General features: G+C 37.6%; 1 protein-coding gene across 10 annotated transcripts in view; it reads left to right on the top strand.

The window, feature by feature from the left end:
• The window catches only part of DLGAP2 (DLG associated protein 2), a 378,906-nt gene that overhangs the window by 28,895 nt on the left and 336,412 nt on the right, over positions 1–13,599 (top strand). For 5 of the 10 annotated variants that reach the window (XM_066179827.1, XM_066179823.1, XM_066179821.1 and 2 more), the window contains exon 1: positions 9,460–9,734. The exons of 2 other annotated variants lie outside the window; for them this stretch is intronic. Coding sequence is in view for 4 of the 8 variants with exons in the window: in XM_066179823.1 (XP_066035920.1) it covers positions 9,732–9,734 (3 nt within the window). In the remaining 4 variants the exon portion in view is untranslated. Of the gene's footprint in view, positions 1–9,459; positions 9,735–13,599 lie in introns of those variants that run through there. 3 more of the 10 variants (XM_066179825.1, XM_066179824.1, XM_066179826.1) reach the window with 2 other exon arrangements.

The raw sequence follows: 13,599 nt of genomic DNA, 5'->3' as shown, positions 1-13,599 counted from the left end.
ATTGTGTCTCTTGTCCCTATCACAGGACATGACGGGGATGACTGGCGTGAGGGTAGCCTTTCTGCATGAAATTTCTCAGTCTGAGGGCAGAGCAGACGCCTTTACAGGGACTGAGGTGTCTTCTCTCAGCCTGTGGAGGTAGGCTAACTCCACTGGGCTAGAGAAAGGTAATTTTGATTTGTGCTTAAGCTGAAGGACTTCAGTCTCTTCAGGGGAAGGTAAGTCAGAAGATTTTCAAAATGATAATGTACTTTATAACCTGAACCCCTCCTGTGATAACTTAAAATGCGATAGCACTAATAAGACATAATTAGCAATGAAGTCCCTTCTCACTGCACCCAAGAATGTGCTGTGAAGAGTTACGCCTCTTCTCTCCTGAAAGTTGTTGGAGCTCTCCTCCTCTCCCTGTTCTCCTTGAGCAAGAGCCAAGAGTGATGTCTGCCTCCATTGTAAATAATAATAGACCTGGTGGGAATTGCCTGAACCAACAGTTGCCTTGTCTTAAAAAGGGAAATAAGTTTTTACTGAAGTTCATTTCTCCTGGTAGCTTGGGAAGAGCCCAGGTTGCTCATGCTGGTGCTTGCCCATGCTGGTGGTTGCTCATGCTTCAATCTCTTCTGCTGCTTATAGCTTGAGTTTGCTGCTGTTTTGTACATTTTGCCACTCTCCCAAGTACCTTGTCAGAGATTTTATACTGAGTAGTTTATGTCTGTCCTTTTCACCCAGCCAGATACGGCTCTAAATAAAATACCTGCTCTGAAAGAAAAGAAAATTGAGAACTAGAAAACAAGTCAATCTTTCAACTGAGCAACAAACTGCAGTCTTATGTTTGAGGACAGATTTTAACCCCAATCTTGAACCACAATTCATCTGTATTTTGACATGTTCCTGGCACAGAACAAACAAGGAACATCAAATATGGCTTCTGAAAGAGCTTTTATGCTGGAGCACTTGTGCAATCCTCCTGTCTGAGACCTGAGGATCCCAGACTTGTCATAGCTCCTGACAGCTGGACTAGTAATTTCACAGAACTAAAACAGAGTTAAAACATTTTTCTTATGCTATTTTTCCATTTAATTCAGAACCACTGAATTAGTAGTTTTAAATGATATTTTTAAAACAAGGTCTTACGTCCTTCCTTTTTTTTTTTTTTTTTTTTTTTTTTTTTCTTTTCTAATATAAACTTAAGTATTGCTTTCATGGCACATTTTAACTTCAAAATAATCAGCCTGCAATTTTGATATGCATTTTGCAGTCAGAGTAAAATATGAGTAGAATTGCAGGCTTAAAGACATAAAAATATCAGTAATTCTGTTGATTATGAATCCAGAATATCTGTTGCAATTGCCTTGCTTTATCTTTTATATAATGTAGTTCATGTGATTTCCTTTAAATAATACTTGTTTGAAATTGATCCTGTCTTTTAGGCAGAAAAAATCTGATTATGATCTTAAAAATAGAGTCATTTTTATTAGAACTGCCCCTTTATCTCTGTGTTCCTGATGAACATCTGAGTGATGTATTTAATAGCAGTTAACTTTATTGCCATTTCAAACCCCCAGTAAAACATTTTGATAATCTTTCTACAAGAGCATATAAAATATTTAGTGTCTTTAACGGAGTTTATATTCATTAGGATTAAATGATTCCTTTTTTTCTTAATGTAGTATTTCTGTAATTTTTAGTCAGATAGTTGCTATTGTCTTTGTCTTCATATATTTTTGTGAACTTGGATTTCCTGACAACGGCTTTGTTTGGAGTAAAAAACTTCTAAGAAAAACAGAGCAAGACAAAAATCACTTAGAGAGTGCCTGAAAATAACAACAAATTTTGTACTGAAAAATTTGAAATCATTAAATTTACCAAACAGTATGCAATTGAAGGCAGAAGACAGACTGCTGGATTATTGGTTGTTGGATTTTTTGATTCATTTTTTCTACCATGTGTTAGAGAATGTGTCCAGGACTTCAGTGAAGCAACACAAATAAAAATTCAATGTTTTCCAAAAAAAAGTCTTTAATTGTTTTTCTCAGGGTGGACTTCTTACACCTCCACATTAATAAGCATTCTTCTGTGCTTCAGCTAACTACCCACTCACTTTCTCTCTTTAAAGGACCATCTATCCCAATTACCATTGAGACTTTTCAGTCTCTCATTAAATTTGGAGTAGTAGGCAATTTAATCAGGTGGTGATCAGTGTGATATTACAGAACATGACCTTCATAAAGTGTGTCTAACAGATTTAGATATTCTGTTTTACTAAACATGTACTTAGTGTTTAGTTAGTTTACAATACTCTTTGGGGAAAAAATGTGACTCATAGACAGCTCTGGTAAGCATAAAAAAAAAAAGTTTTTATGTACATTTTTCGTCTTTAATTTGAAGTGTTTTCTCTTGCATGTCAAGCAAATAACGAATTTCCACCCCCCATTTGAACAAGTTTGAATCAACCCTGGAGCTCACTGAGGATGTGGGACACTGGTACAGCATCATTCTTCAGATGAGTGCCACATTCTGCCTTTTTTTTCCCCTAGTCAGTGTGTCATCTCTCATTGCTTGCAGAGAAGGAACCCTCTTGCAGATGGAGCTTTTACGTTGTGAGCTGTGACTCAGAGCATCCCCGTGGGCTGTGGAGCGGAGCTGAGGCGCCTGTGGGAGCTGCAGGAAGCGGAGGGGGTGCTGCAGCCTTCTCCTGGCCTTCTGGGGGCTCCACGGGCTCTGCCGCACTGCCGGGGATACAGCAGCCTCAGCAGCTTCCAGAGGGGCCTTTTCCAGAAATCCCTGGAGACTCTCCATTCTGCTCTGCCAAAATGTGGGCTCAAACTATTGATCTGTGAGGCCAAAAGGAGTTTCATGCTGGTGTAGAAGGGTTTGGCATGGCAGTATTTGAAGCACATTAAGCCATTCAGTATGATCCCTGCCTGTGGTCACCAGGAGTTGGGAAATCAGAGCTACCCTGATGCCAATGAGACACTGAAAATTTTGTTTGAGTTTAGCAAATTTAGTTGTGCAGTGCAACACAAGATTTAAAGCAACTATCTTTCCCTAGTGTTCAGAACACAAATCTGGTTGATTTTTTCCCTCCCTGCTCATAAGACTGCAAACACATATAGTCCTTAAAAATTCTGTAATTTGAAGCCTTAGATTCCAAACCACAGATTAGTAGCTCAGACACTGGTCTTTTTATGAATAATCCTGAGCATCTAAAGTTGTCCACCCACGTGCCATTTGGAAGCTCTACATCTAGATTTTTCATCATACAAGGTGAATTGCAAGTTAGATAGGTAGGATTTGACTTCTGAGAGGGTGCATATATTGCTTCTTCTCCTCTAGTACTAAAATAATCCAAAAGATGACCTGAAATATAATGTCCAGTATATTTTGTATCTCTGTTTTAGATATTAGCATAGTCTGAGTATCTAAATATCTTTTTCATACTATCTTACATTATTTAGTGCTGCCAGCCAAAGAGGAAGAGATAACATCCTCTTGTCTGCATGGAGATGTTTGAATTTGTCTAACATAATCCTCATATGTTCCTTCAGCTAGGCCCATCTCGTATATCTATATCGGAAGTACAAAAGTATTTTTGTCAAGGAGTCAGGACTACAAGTACATTTGTGAGAAGTAACTTCATAGTGTTATTATTATTGCAGTTGAATCCTGAATTAATTCCTTCTAGGAAAAGAAGGCCAGTTTCATGAGATCAGAATTAACAAAAGTTCACCAATTTCTTCCCTCTGTGGACTAAAGGAATTAACAAAAATACACTATACCAAAATTTAGCATCCCAGTTCTACCTTTTTTATTTCTCAAGTACACATCCAGGAAGAAAATTTGTCAGTTGTCTCTAAGCAACGTGTTAGGCAGTGTTGCAATTTTTCATCTGACTCTAAAATAAATAATTTATTTCACGTAAATGGTGAGGACACCAATGTTGAATGATGGATTAGTTCATAAAAGGCAGAAGATTGATATCAGATTATTTTGACTCCTTACTATAAGTCTCATCTGGGAACGCTGTTCGTTTAAAATTCACGTTGAAATGAGAAAAAAAAAGGTAAGATTAAGCAACAGAATGTTTTCAGTATCTTATAGCACATTAACTTACCAATAAGTCTTTTAAAAAGACATTGCATTCAGTAGAGCATGTTTTTAGTGATGTACCTTTATCCTTATTCAGATATGTCAATTACTGACTGCTTAACATGGATGAATTGAAGAAAGGTCTGGAGGGAATTTTACAGATGTCCTAGTCATGAGAAACTTTACAAAAACCTTGTGAAGCTGCCCACAGATTTGAAGCTGTGAGAAACCTGAAATGCCATGGATGACTACAAAGCTACTTTAAACTTCTGAGGTTAATGGACTGCATGGTAGGGATTATGAGCATCACTTAACTGCTCTGCTTTTACAGAACAGGCTTTTCCTCTTCTGATAATGTTAATTATGAAGCTTATGTATTCTGGGATGACATAACGGATGCTATTGTTCCACTTATGAAAATATTTGATGTTTACCAGTGTTGGTGAGGGGCTGCATATTGCATAATCCTGCTATACTTAATTTTCTGTTGTACATAATACAACGTCATTTCAGATACACTTTCTTTGCATGCCAGTAGAACATCACTGTTTTCTTATTCACATTGCATACAGTAAAAAACTATTTATTTTATAATAATCAGGAAATCAAAGTACACTTCATTCCATGCCTTCATTATTTTAGAAAATGAGTGATGGCTTTCTTCAGCCTAAGAGTATTCTTTCCAAAGAAAACTAGTCTGGTTTTCAGTATCTGAAAGTCTAAATTATTACTTTTTCTCCAATGGGTCTCCTGTCTTTTATCCCCTGCAGAACTGATTTGGACTCAACAAAGACATAAGCAAACTTGTCAAATGTCTGGCATGAACTTGAGAGCTGGTAGATGGCAACAGCTAAAGAGAATAGAGTTCTACTTTCAAAACAGTCTTAAACACATACTCCTGTCCTTTTTCCTCTGGGAAATGTAGATGAGAGCCTTTCATTTTGGTCCTGGATGTGCAAATACAGCTATACTAATAAAAACGACTGGTTTCTGGTTTGGTATTTTGTTCTTGTTACCATAAACAAATGAAATCAGCAAAGGCCTTTTCCACTGACAAAAAGCTCTCCCATGTCAAAAAGCTCTTTCTATATAATGATTAAATTATATCAAATATTTGTTGCCTCCATGCAGAGATGCATTAGTATAAGATTTGAATAATTCCTAGAATTTTACTGGTGTCCACTCACCCCCATATTATTGATGTGGATTTTGTGGGATGTCCCCCACTTCCCCCCCACTCTCAACTGATGGAAATGTTTGAAACTGAGAAGGATTCTTCAGTTGCTATAATGACAACAAAATTTAGAATACAGTAGAGATTGAGCATACCTCACTACTTTAAAAACTGAAGATCCCTTTTTCTCAGATGTGTAAATCTTAACAGATTCTATCAGGTTCAAAGCTTAAGTAAAGTACATACTCTAAAAGTTTTGTCATTTGAGCTACATTTAGCCATTTCTGAAACGTTGTGAATAAAACATTCCCTGCCTCTGCCTTACAAGCAAGGAAGCATTGATTTGGAGACAAGTGCTTGAAGCTGTGCTCTGCTGTTCATCACACTGAGGTAGTAAATTACAGAAAGCCCTATCATGTTTTGCTCCCTCATGCCCATCCCTAACAAACTGTTTTATAGAAGGTTTAAATTATTAATATTGCAACAATAAAGCTCACAGCTGCTATTCCTCTCCTTAGTTGGCTTCTGGATAAAATTCTCTCCCTATAGTGGTGGGCACACTAGTAACACATTAGCAGATTGGGTTAAAGACAAACCTCACAAAAATGGTGGTTATGGAAGAAGTGAAAATATTAGCTCAGAAAAAACTTGGAAACTGTTAATGTTAAATAAGTCTAAAGCACTGCAACTGAGGAAGGACCCCATTGGGTGCTCCTTATATTGTCAGTGAATGTTTAGTTTTGTCTTCCTTTGAATAATCTCTCTGTAAAGAAAAAAAAAAACCAACCAAAATGCAAGCTTTGTTTCCTGAACTGAGAAACCTTTTACAAACACACCTTTTGAAAATGTCGTTTTAATCCACAGTTCTATTTTGGCTTGGACTCAGTCTTCTGTGACACATCTTTAAAGATGTTTTGAGTTAGGAATACATATATATTTAGCTTAGTGCTGGCTGAAGATTATCCTGTTTCTGGTGGTCTATGCAAGATGGATCCAGTCTGTGAAAAATGCCTTTCTAATAGAGAGAAGTCTATCCAGGTTTATTATTTTCAGGAAAATTTGTTTTCTGAGTCCAGTAATTCTTGTCTTGCCACCTCATTGAAGGGTGACCCCACTGAGCCTCATGTTTTAGGAAGTGTGAACAAAGGCTACTGCTGCTGTGAGTGCTTTTTTGATAAAAGAATGCTAAGAGTCTGCAAAGTGCAGGCTTACTATCCCTTCCATTTTTTTTGTAAGTAGACATGCTCTTTAATGGGGCTCTTTAGGGAAAAAAAATCCCTTTTCAAATGCCATTAGTCCACAGCTGCTGTGATGTCTAGCCCTCAGCTAGACTGGGCACAACCCTGTCTGCCCTGGGGTCTGTGGATGGTGTGCCCAATACTGTGGAGTGGAATGGAATGGAACAGAAGAATAAATTATTTCAATTGGAAGGGACCTACAATGATCACTTAGTCCTACTGTGTAACCAGTGCAGGGCTGGCCAAAAATTAAAGGAGTTGTTAAACATAGTCTTGTTACTAAGGTCCTGTGTCCTTACATGCACATAAGCTGTATCCTTTCCTTCTTGAAGACAAACAGATTATAACTGTAATTCTTCTTTGGAGGCATTAAAGGGCAATTATAAAAATGGAGGAATAACAAAGCATTTATTAGAACCCTGTGCTGTAAAGTCTGTGACCATTAAGGAGGTCATACATAGCCTTCCTTTTCCCTTCCTGTTGGCTGCATTGCACCCATTGTCACTGCAGCTCAGGTTCAGAGACTGTGTTGTGTACCTAATGCTTTACAGTCACACTGGAGTCGTCACTAAGAGCTGAACCCAGAAAATTTTTATGAGTTCGTGTCAATGAATTCCAGAAGTTTACGCTAGGCCCAGATGCATTTGATGTTCAGACTGATGTTTAGGGAAAATCCCATCAAACAAAGTCATCCTGGTGTCCTGAGCTAAGCAGAGGAAACTATTAATGTTCAATGTGAAGATCCAGAAATGAGCTATGTGTTAAGAAATGTAGAAGAACACCAATTCGTGTAGTAGTTTTTGAATGCTAGGAATTTATATGGTAAGAAAAAGATTAAATTCTTACTGTTATCAGCACACAAGTATTATGTAATATGCCATTAATTTACCTCATTTTATGGGTTTTTTAAATTTCTATCTTAGAAGCCAAGTGATGTGAGACTTCTTTTCTGTGCTACCTTCTGTTAAATCTTTAGTCTGAGGAACTGTTGGACTCTGGGTCATAAGAAAATCACTGACCTCTTTCTGGTAGCTAGAAAGTCTGTAATTTTGTTCTATATTTATCTCCCAAAGTGACCCAGGAGGCAAGAACAGGGTCTCCCAATTGGCAACTGGTTCCCTGGCATCCATTCTGGTTCAGGACACTACAGGATTTGAACTGGGATTAGCTCAGCTAGTCAGAGTGTGGTGCTAATAACACCAAGGGTTGTGGGCCTCTGTGGGCCATTCACTTGAAAGCTGGACATGATGATCCTTGTGGGTCCCTTCCAAATCAGAATATTCCATGATTCTGAACTAAAAATTCTCTGCTGGAGCAGGAGTCGTCAGAGCTGTTCTTACCTAGGCTTTCTAGCAAGGTCTGTGTGTGAAAGGATTTGACTCTGTAGTTCTTGGAAATATATAGCCTCTCCAAGCATCCATCCATCTGTCCTCCTATGAAATAGCAATAAAAAGCAGGTATTCACAATGATATTTCAGGGGTTAAGTAATTAATGTGTTGAGTAGCTTAATGCAGAAGCACTTTGTATGATTAAGTACAGATATACTTAATTAGTTTAGGAATTTGATAATGTTCTTTGTGGTCTCCTGCTGTGGTTCATTCAGAACAATTCTGCTTGGTCTTCCCATAGGAGTATAAAGGACATTATGTCCAGAACACAACTTGTTTCAACAAGTTCAACAAGAATGTAGTCCTTGTTTCAGTCCCACCAAAAGAGACAGGACACATTAGCTATTGGGGAGTTCCAGTTTCTTTGCAATAATATTGGAACCTAGAGGAAATACTAATGCTATTGGGCAGGACTGTGCACATAACTTTTCATAATTCAAAAGCAACTATCACTTTTTCTAGCACTCTTCCTGATCCTTGGGGCTAATAGTCTAGAAGCCTGTCTTAAGGGATACCTTCTACAATTCCTTGTATATAGTATCCTGAACTAAAGTTTGGGAGGTCTCCCCATGCAGTTCTTTGCTTTGTTTCGGCTGCATGGGAAATACCAAAGACATGCAGACAGAGTCAGGCCCAACTCCTGAATCTAACTGCAGAAATAAAAGTGATTGTGTGTGATTGTGCAAGTTTTTACAGTTGCACGGTCATGGCTTAGTTTTCCAAGCAGCTCTTCTTTCCTGAACATTGCAGACATGGCACCAAAAAATGTGGTGCTGACTGCAATGTGGTGCTAGTAATCACACCAAGAGAAAAGAGGGACCACTGTCCTTGTACATCTCAGGTGTAAAGATAACTCTTTGCTAAATATTGATGCACTTCAGCAAAGGAAAGATGGAGTTGTAGTCCCTTGTGTGATAGACTCAAGTCATCCTTGTTAATGCCAAACTCAGATTTTGGAGACAGCAGCTTTCAGTGATGGGGGCAAATGTGCATTTCGATATGAAGAGCAGACAGTGATGTGTAAAATCTGGTGAGAAAGTATTGACTGCCCTGTTTTTATCTACAACTTAAAGAGAAAAAGGAAGAGAGAGTATTTATTGCAACCATCCAGATACATCTCTTCCAAACTGATAAACTTTTGAAAACTGGTAATTCTTTCCACCTTGAGGCCACCACACTTGCAAAACCTTCAAGTATTTTTGCCACAGCAATAGTTCCCTAATGTCTGAGAATCATGACTAATTGTAGGTGGGTAGTCACCTTTGAGCTTTAGACATAGGCTATTCATCTATGGAAACACTGAATCTCACCTCTGCTTTTAAGTTTAGTGCACTTTTTGTTGGTCCACTTACCCTCATCTTCCTCCAGTTGTTAGCTCTCTTCCTGGTGGCTAGCATGATGGAGCCTGATTTCAGATTGTGGCTTCTAGATGCTATGGAAACAGAAATAAATATTTTTACGTCTTTTTTTTTTTTTTTTTTTTTTTTTAATTCTTATTATATAAGTGCATTAGTAACAGTGCACGGCACAGGGAATGCAGTGATCGAATGTGCTGTGCAGAGCTTACTCTTTGTTGCTTAGCAATTAAATGTATGCATGTAGCAGCAGCACTGACAAAAATGCTAATAAAAAGTGACAAGTTTTATCTCCAGAAAAAATTACATGATTAAGGAAAAAATATCTTTCAAGATACTGGAGCAACAGCAAATGGTACATGTGGATAGACTGTGCCCCTCCTGAAGGAAAGATCTTCAGGTACTGACCACTAGAGGGGCTGAGATGATGGAAATAGAAGGTATCCACATTTATAGCATGGGCTACAGACACACAGTTGTGCAAACATCATGGTAAGGCTTTCTGTTGTTGTTGTTGTTGTTCCTTTATTATTTGTACTTATTTTTATCCATGCACTGTCTAGAAATATGTTCTGTTTCCTTTGTTTCATTTTTCTCCTCGGTGTTCAGGTTTGCAGATTTTTCACAGCATTTCTGTCTATCGAAATTCTGACTTTCCTAGCAGATCCATGTGTCACAGTATAAGGTATAATTTATATAACATGATGCAATCTATTGTGTTAATATGAATAAGATTCTCGTTAAAACTGTTTTTTTTTTAAGAATACTAAACTGCTTTATTTATTTATTTATTTTTAATTCAGAGCAAACATGAAGCAGAGGAACTGCACTGTAGGCTGCAATTCTCAAAAAAGCCCAGCATTTAAAGACTCTTTTCTTAGTGGGATTTGTATGTTTAACCTTTTGCTTCTTCTCGCTCATCTCTAATCTTCTTCCAAAATCTGTCACTTGTGTTGCGCTCAGGTAGTGCATTGCTTCTTGAGCTGGTTAGTACTGATTATACACTTGCTCTGCTGTGGATAAACACAGTCATCAGGGGTTTTTTATCGCTTTTCCCAAACTGGCTTGACACATTGTTGCATGAAATTATTTTTACTACATTTAAAGAATCATTTACAGGTTTGAAGTAAGTGCTCCTAACTCATTTATTAGTATCTGTGCTATTTAGCAAATATTTCTAGTTATGTGGAGGATTTAAGTAGTTTTTCTTCTAATAATTCTTTCTGGCATTTTAGAGCTTTTTCTCATTAGATTTCTGCTCAACAAAGTGCTGATTCTGCACTTGACAGTCTGCCTGCATAGTGAATTGCAGGATCTGGGCCCAATTTTGATCTATTTATATTATAGTCCATTTCATTTTAACTGAATGCAAGTACTAATTTGGCTGTACTTGCTTTCAGCATTATCTCAAGTTGTGCCAAATCATCAGACAGTCCATTTGGAGTTTGGCGGGCTTTGCTGAAGCTCCTGCATTTTTGGTCAAGTGCTATTGAAAAAATGCTGTTTATCAAAAAATAAGTAGCCTAACTCTTGGCTTGGTTCAACAATTTCGGGTCTTTATCTCCAGCTTTAGCACATAAGATGGACCCTGAATCAGTGCAGATCATGTTTTCTGTGTTAACAAAATGAATCAGGCTTCTTTTAATTCACGTACTATATCCCTTATTAAAAAAAATGAAAACATACAGTAAAAGTAATAGTTAAAAATTGGAACATTACTTGACTTTTTCACCCCTGCCTTCTTTATGACTGTATTCATAGAATAGTAATTGAGATAACACTGCACACAGAGCAGTCCTGCTATATGATGCGAACAGCAAGAGGGTATTCAATGAGATTTTTCTGAGCTAGTCCACCTTATGATCACTTCACTTGTTCTGTATTTTTCCAAAAAGGAGCCTTCTAGCATTAGTTAAGCAGGCAGAAATTATCTCACACAGATACAACTATTTTGCAACCCCAACCAGTGAGGGTAAGGAAATGAGCATGTAAGATAGAAAGGAAGAAGAGCAGCAGATCATTCTGCTGAAATATTTTATGTGCATTTGGTTGTGATTTTTTTAACAGGATGTTTTACATCTAGCTCAGAACACTGAATCCAACATCCGGAAAAGGGAAGGTTTGAATCCACTACAGTGATATAAAACAAATTTTTCCTCTTCCTCCTACTCTAGTAAATGCTATCATGGTAAAATAAGCTTTGAGAGAATCACTTTGATTTGTGAAATACTTTTCTCCAAAAGGTGCATTTTGAAAACTATTTTGAAATAAGCCTGTGCTACCCAGAAGTAGCAGAAGTATATCATGCTCCAGAAAGATTTTTCAAAACACATTTATATATGCCTTCCTTCCCACATTACCTGAAATCACTTGAAAACTTGGTGTGTGTGTGCATACATGTATGTATGTGTGTATATATGTATGTATGTACGCATATATAATGCAAAGGGGAAAAGCAAATGCTTTATAGAAATGTCTGCTTAAATGTCTGCCTGAAAATGTATGCAGTATATTCTTTTTTTAAGTAGCCTCCTCCTGGTAGTACCTTCACTCAGATTCTCACCATTCCCATACAGTGTTCTGTAAATACCCTGTGAGAATGACTAGCAGGGAGGATGATCTTGCATAACAGGCAGCTGACTAATTTAGACCAGGAACATTGATCTACAATGACTGAAATAGTCTCAGTCTTGTTCCTATTTCGACATTTGAAGTTTTGGCATCACACTCATGGATACTTGTGTAGCTCAGTCACCGGAAGTAACTGTTCATATATTTTACCATTTTCAGGTAGAGCAAGAGAGGGCTAAGCCATTCCAAATAAAAAAAATGATAGGATTTTTGTGTCATGTGTGTTCCCAACACAGAGAGGGCTATGTCAAATTTTTGTAAACTTTCTCTGCCCTATCCATGTCTTTAACATTTACTATAACACGCCCTCTTCACCATCTTTCTCAGCATGCTACTTTCCCCTACATATTTTATTCACCTTTCTGAGCACTGTATCTTGACCTAAGCTGTTCATCTTTTTTACCCATTTAGATTAATTCATATTTTCTGCCTCCAAAACTTATTGCAGTAATGAAAGTGTTTTTCTTCAGTTTTGGACCACCCAGGTGCAGCTGGGGACTGTGGCATATGTTTCACAGGCACACTAATTGTGCAGTTTCTTTGGCCACCAATGTCTTTGAGACATTGATTTAAATCAGTGCTGGACACAGCAAAGCCAAACACTGCAAAGAGGCAGGACTTGCTTGAGGACTGGTCTGTTCTGGATCTGAAGCCAAGGGATGAAGCTGAGCTTGCAAGGTGGGAATGTCTTTGAGCATAAATGATTGCTAATCACTAGAGCCTCTTGGCGGTTAGTTCTGATGTTTTAATTTGATTGATATTCAACTCTTCCCATAGGTGTTAGTAGATATTCAGTGCCATTGTACATGTATGTATTTGCAAATACATGTGAGGGTCCACTGAGGTCCTCCTTTGACTCCAGTGAGCTTTTTCTTCATCCATGCTCTTGTACTTCTCTTAGAAGAGACCTTAAAAAACTTCCAATATGCTATTATGCATGTGCTACATAAATAGACATACATCCTATATTCTTTGCTACCACAAAGATATGAGTCATAGCTGCAAGTAATTTCGTTTTGAGTAACAGCAAACTGGATCTGAATTCCTAAAGTAGGAAGAAGTCAGGGAAGAAATGACTGTGTAGTTTGCTAGTTTTGTTTTCGGCAATGAATCCTGTAAAATAAACAGTGCTTCATTAAATATATGCCCTTAAAAGAAACCCAAAACCTAACCTAGAACTGCAAAATATATTGCCTATGCATTTGTTCATGTAGATTTGTACTCTTATTGCAAAAATACATCTAAAATGAGTAAAACGCAGAAAAAGAATAGGTTAAGAAACAAGCAGACATTGGTGCAATTAATTTTTATAGGAAAAGGAGCATTATTTTTTCCCTTTCCCTCACTTCCCAGTGTGTCTTGCTCACAATAATTAGCCCACCAGTTTTAATCTTAGCTACTTATACCTAACTTGCAGAATACATCATTATGGAAAAGGTAAGCTAGTTTGAATCCAAATTTTCCTCCTCACTAACAAACACCAGAAGAAAGTGATGGGTGAAATTTAGGACACTATTGTATAATAAATGAGTAATCTGAGAAAATGTAATGCATAGACAACAGTTGCTCCTTGCTGTGCTGTTGCTCAGATACACATCTTGTCTGAATCTAAACATTCTGACTTATAAAAAGTGCTTATTTGGTGATACATACCCCACAAGCCTGAAAACAGTGAACAGGAAGAATTATATTCATATAACTGGTTGCTGCCCATTTGAAAAAGCTC

This window comes from Chamaea fasciata, unplaced genomic scaffold, assembly GCF_029207755.1.
Source record: "Chamaea fasciata isolate MVZ Bird 193981 ecotype frontalis unplaced genomic scaffold, bChaFas1.0.hap1 SCAF_3, whole genome shotgun sequence".
In the NCBI taxonomy this organism is placed as follows: Eukaryota; Metazoa; Chordata; class Aves; order Passeriformes; family Sylviidae; genus Chamaea; species Chamaea fasciata.
Note: the sequence above shows the minus strand (reverse complement) of the source record. Positions and strands in the feature narration are given on the sequence as shown.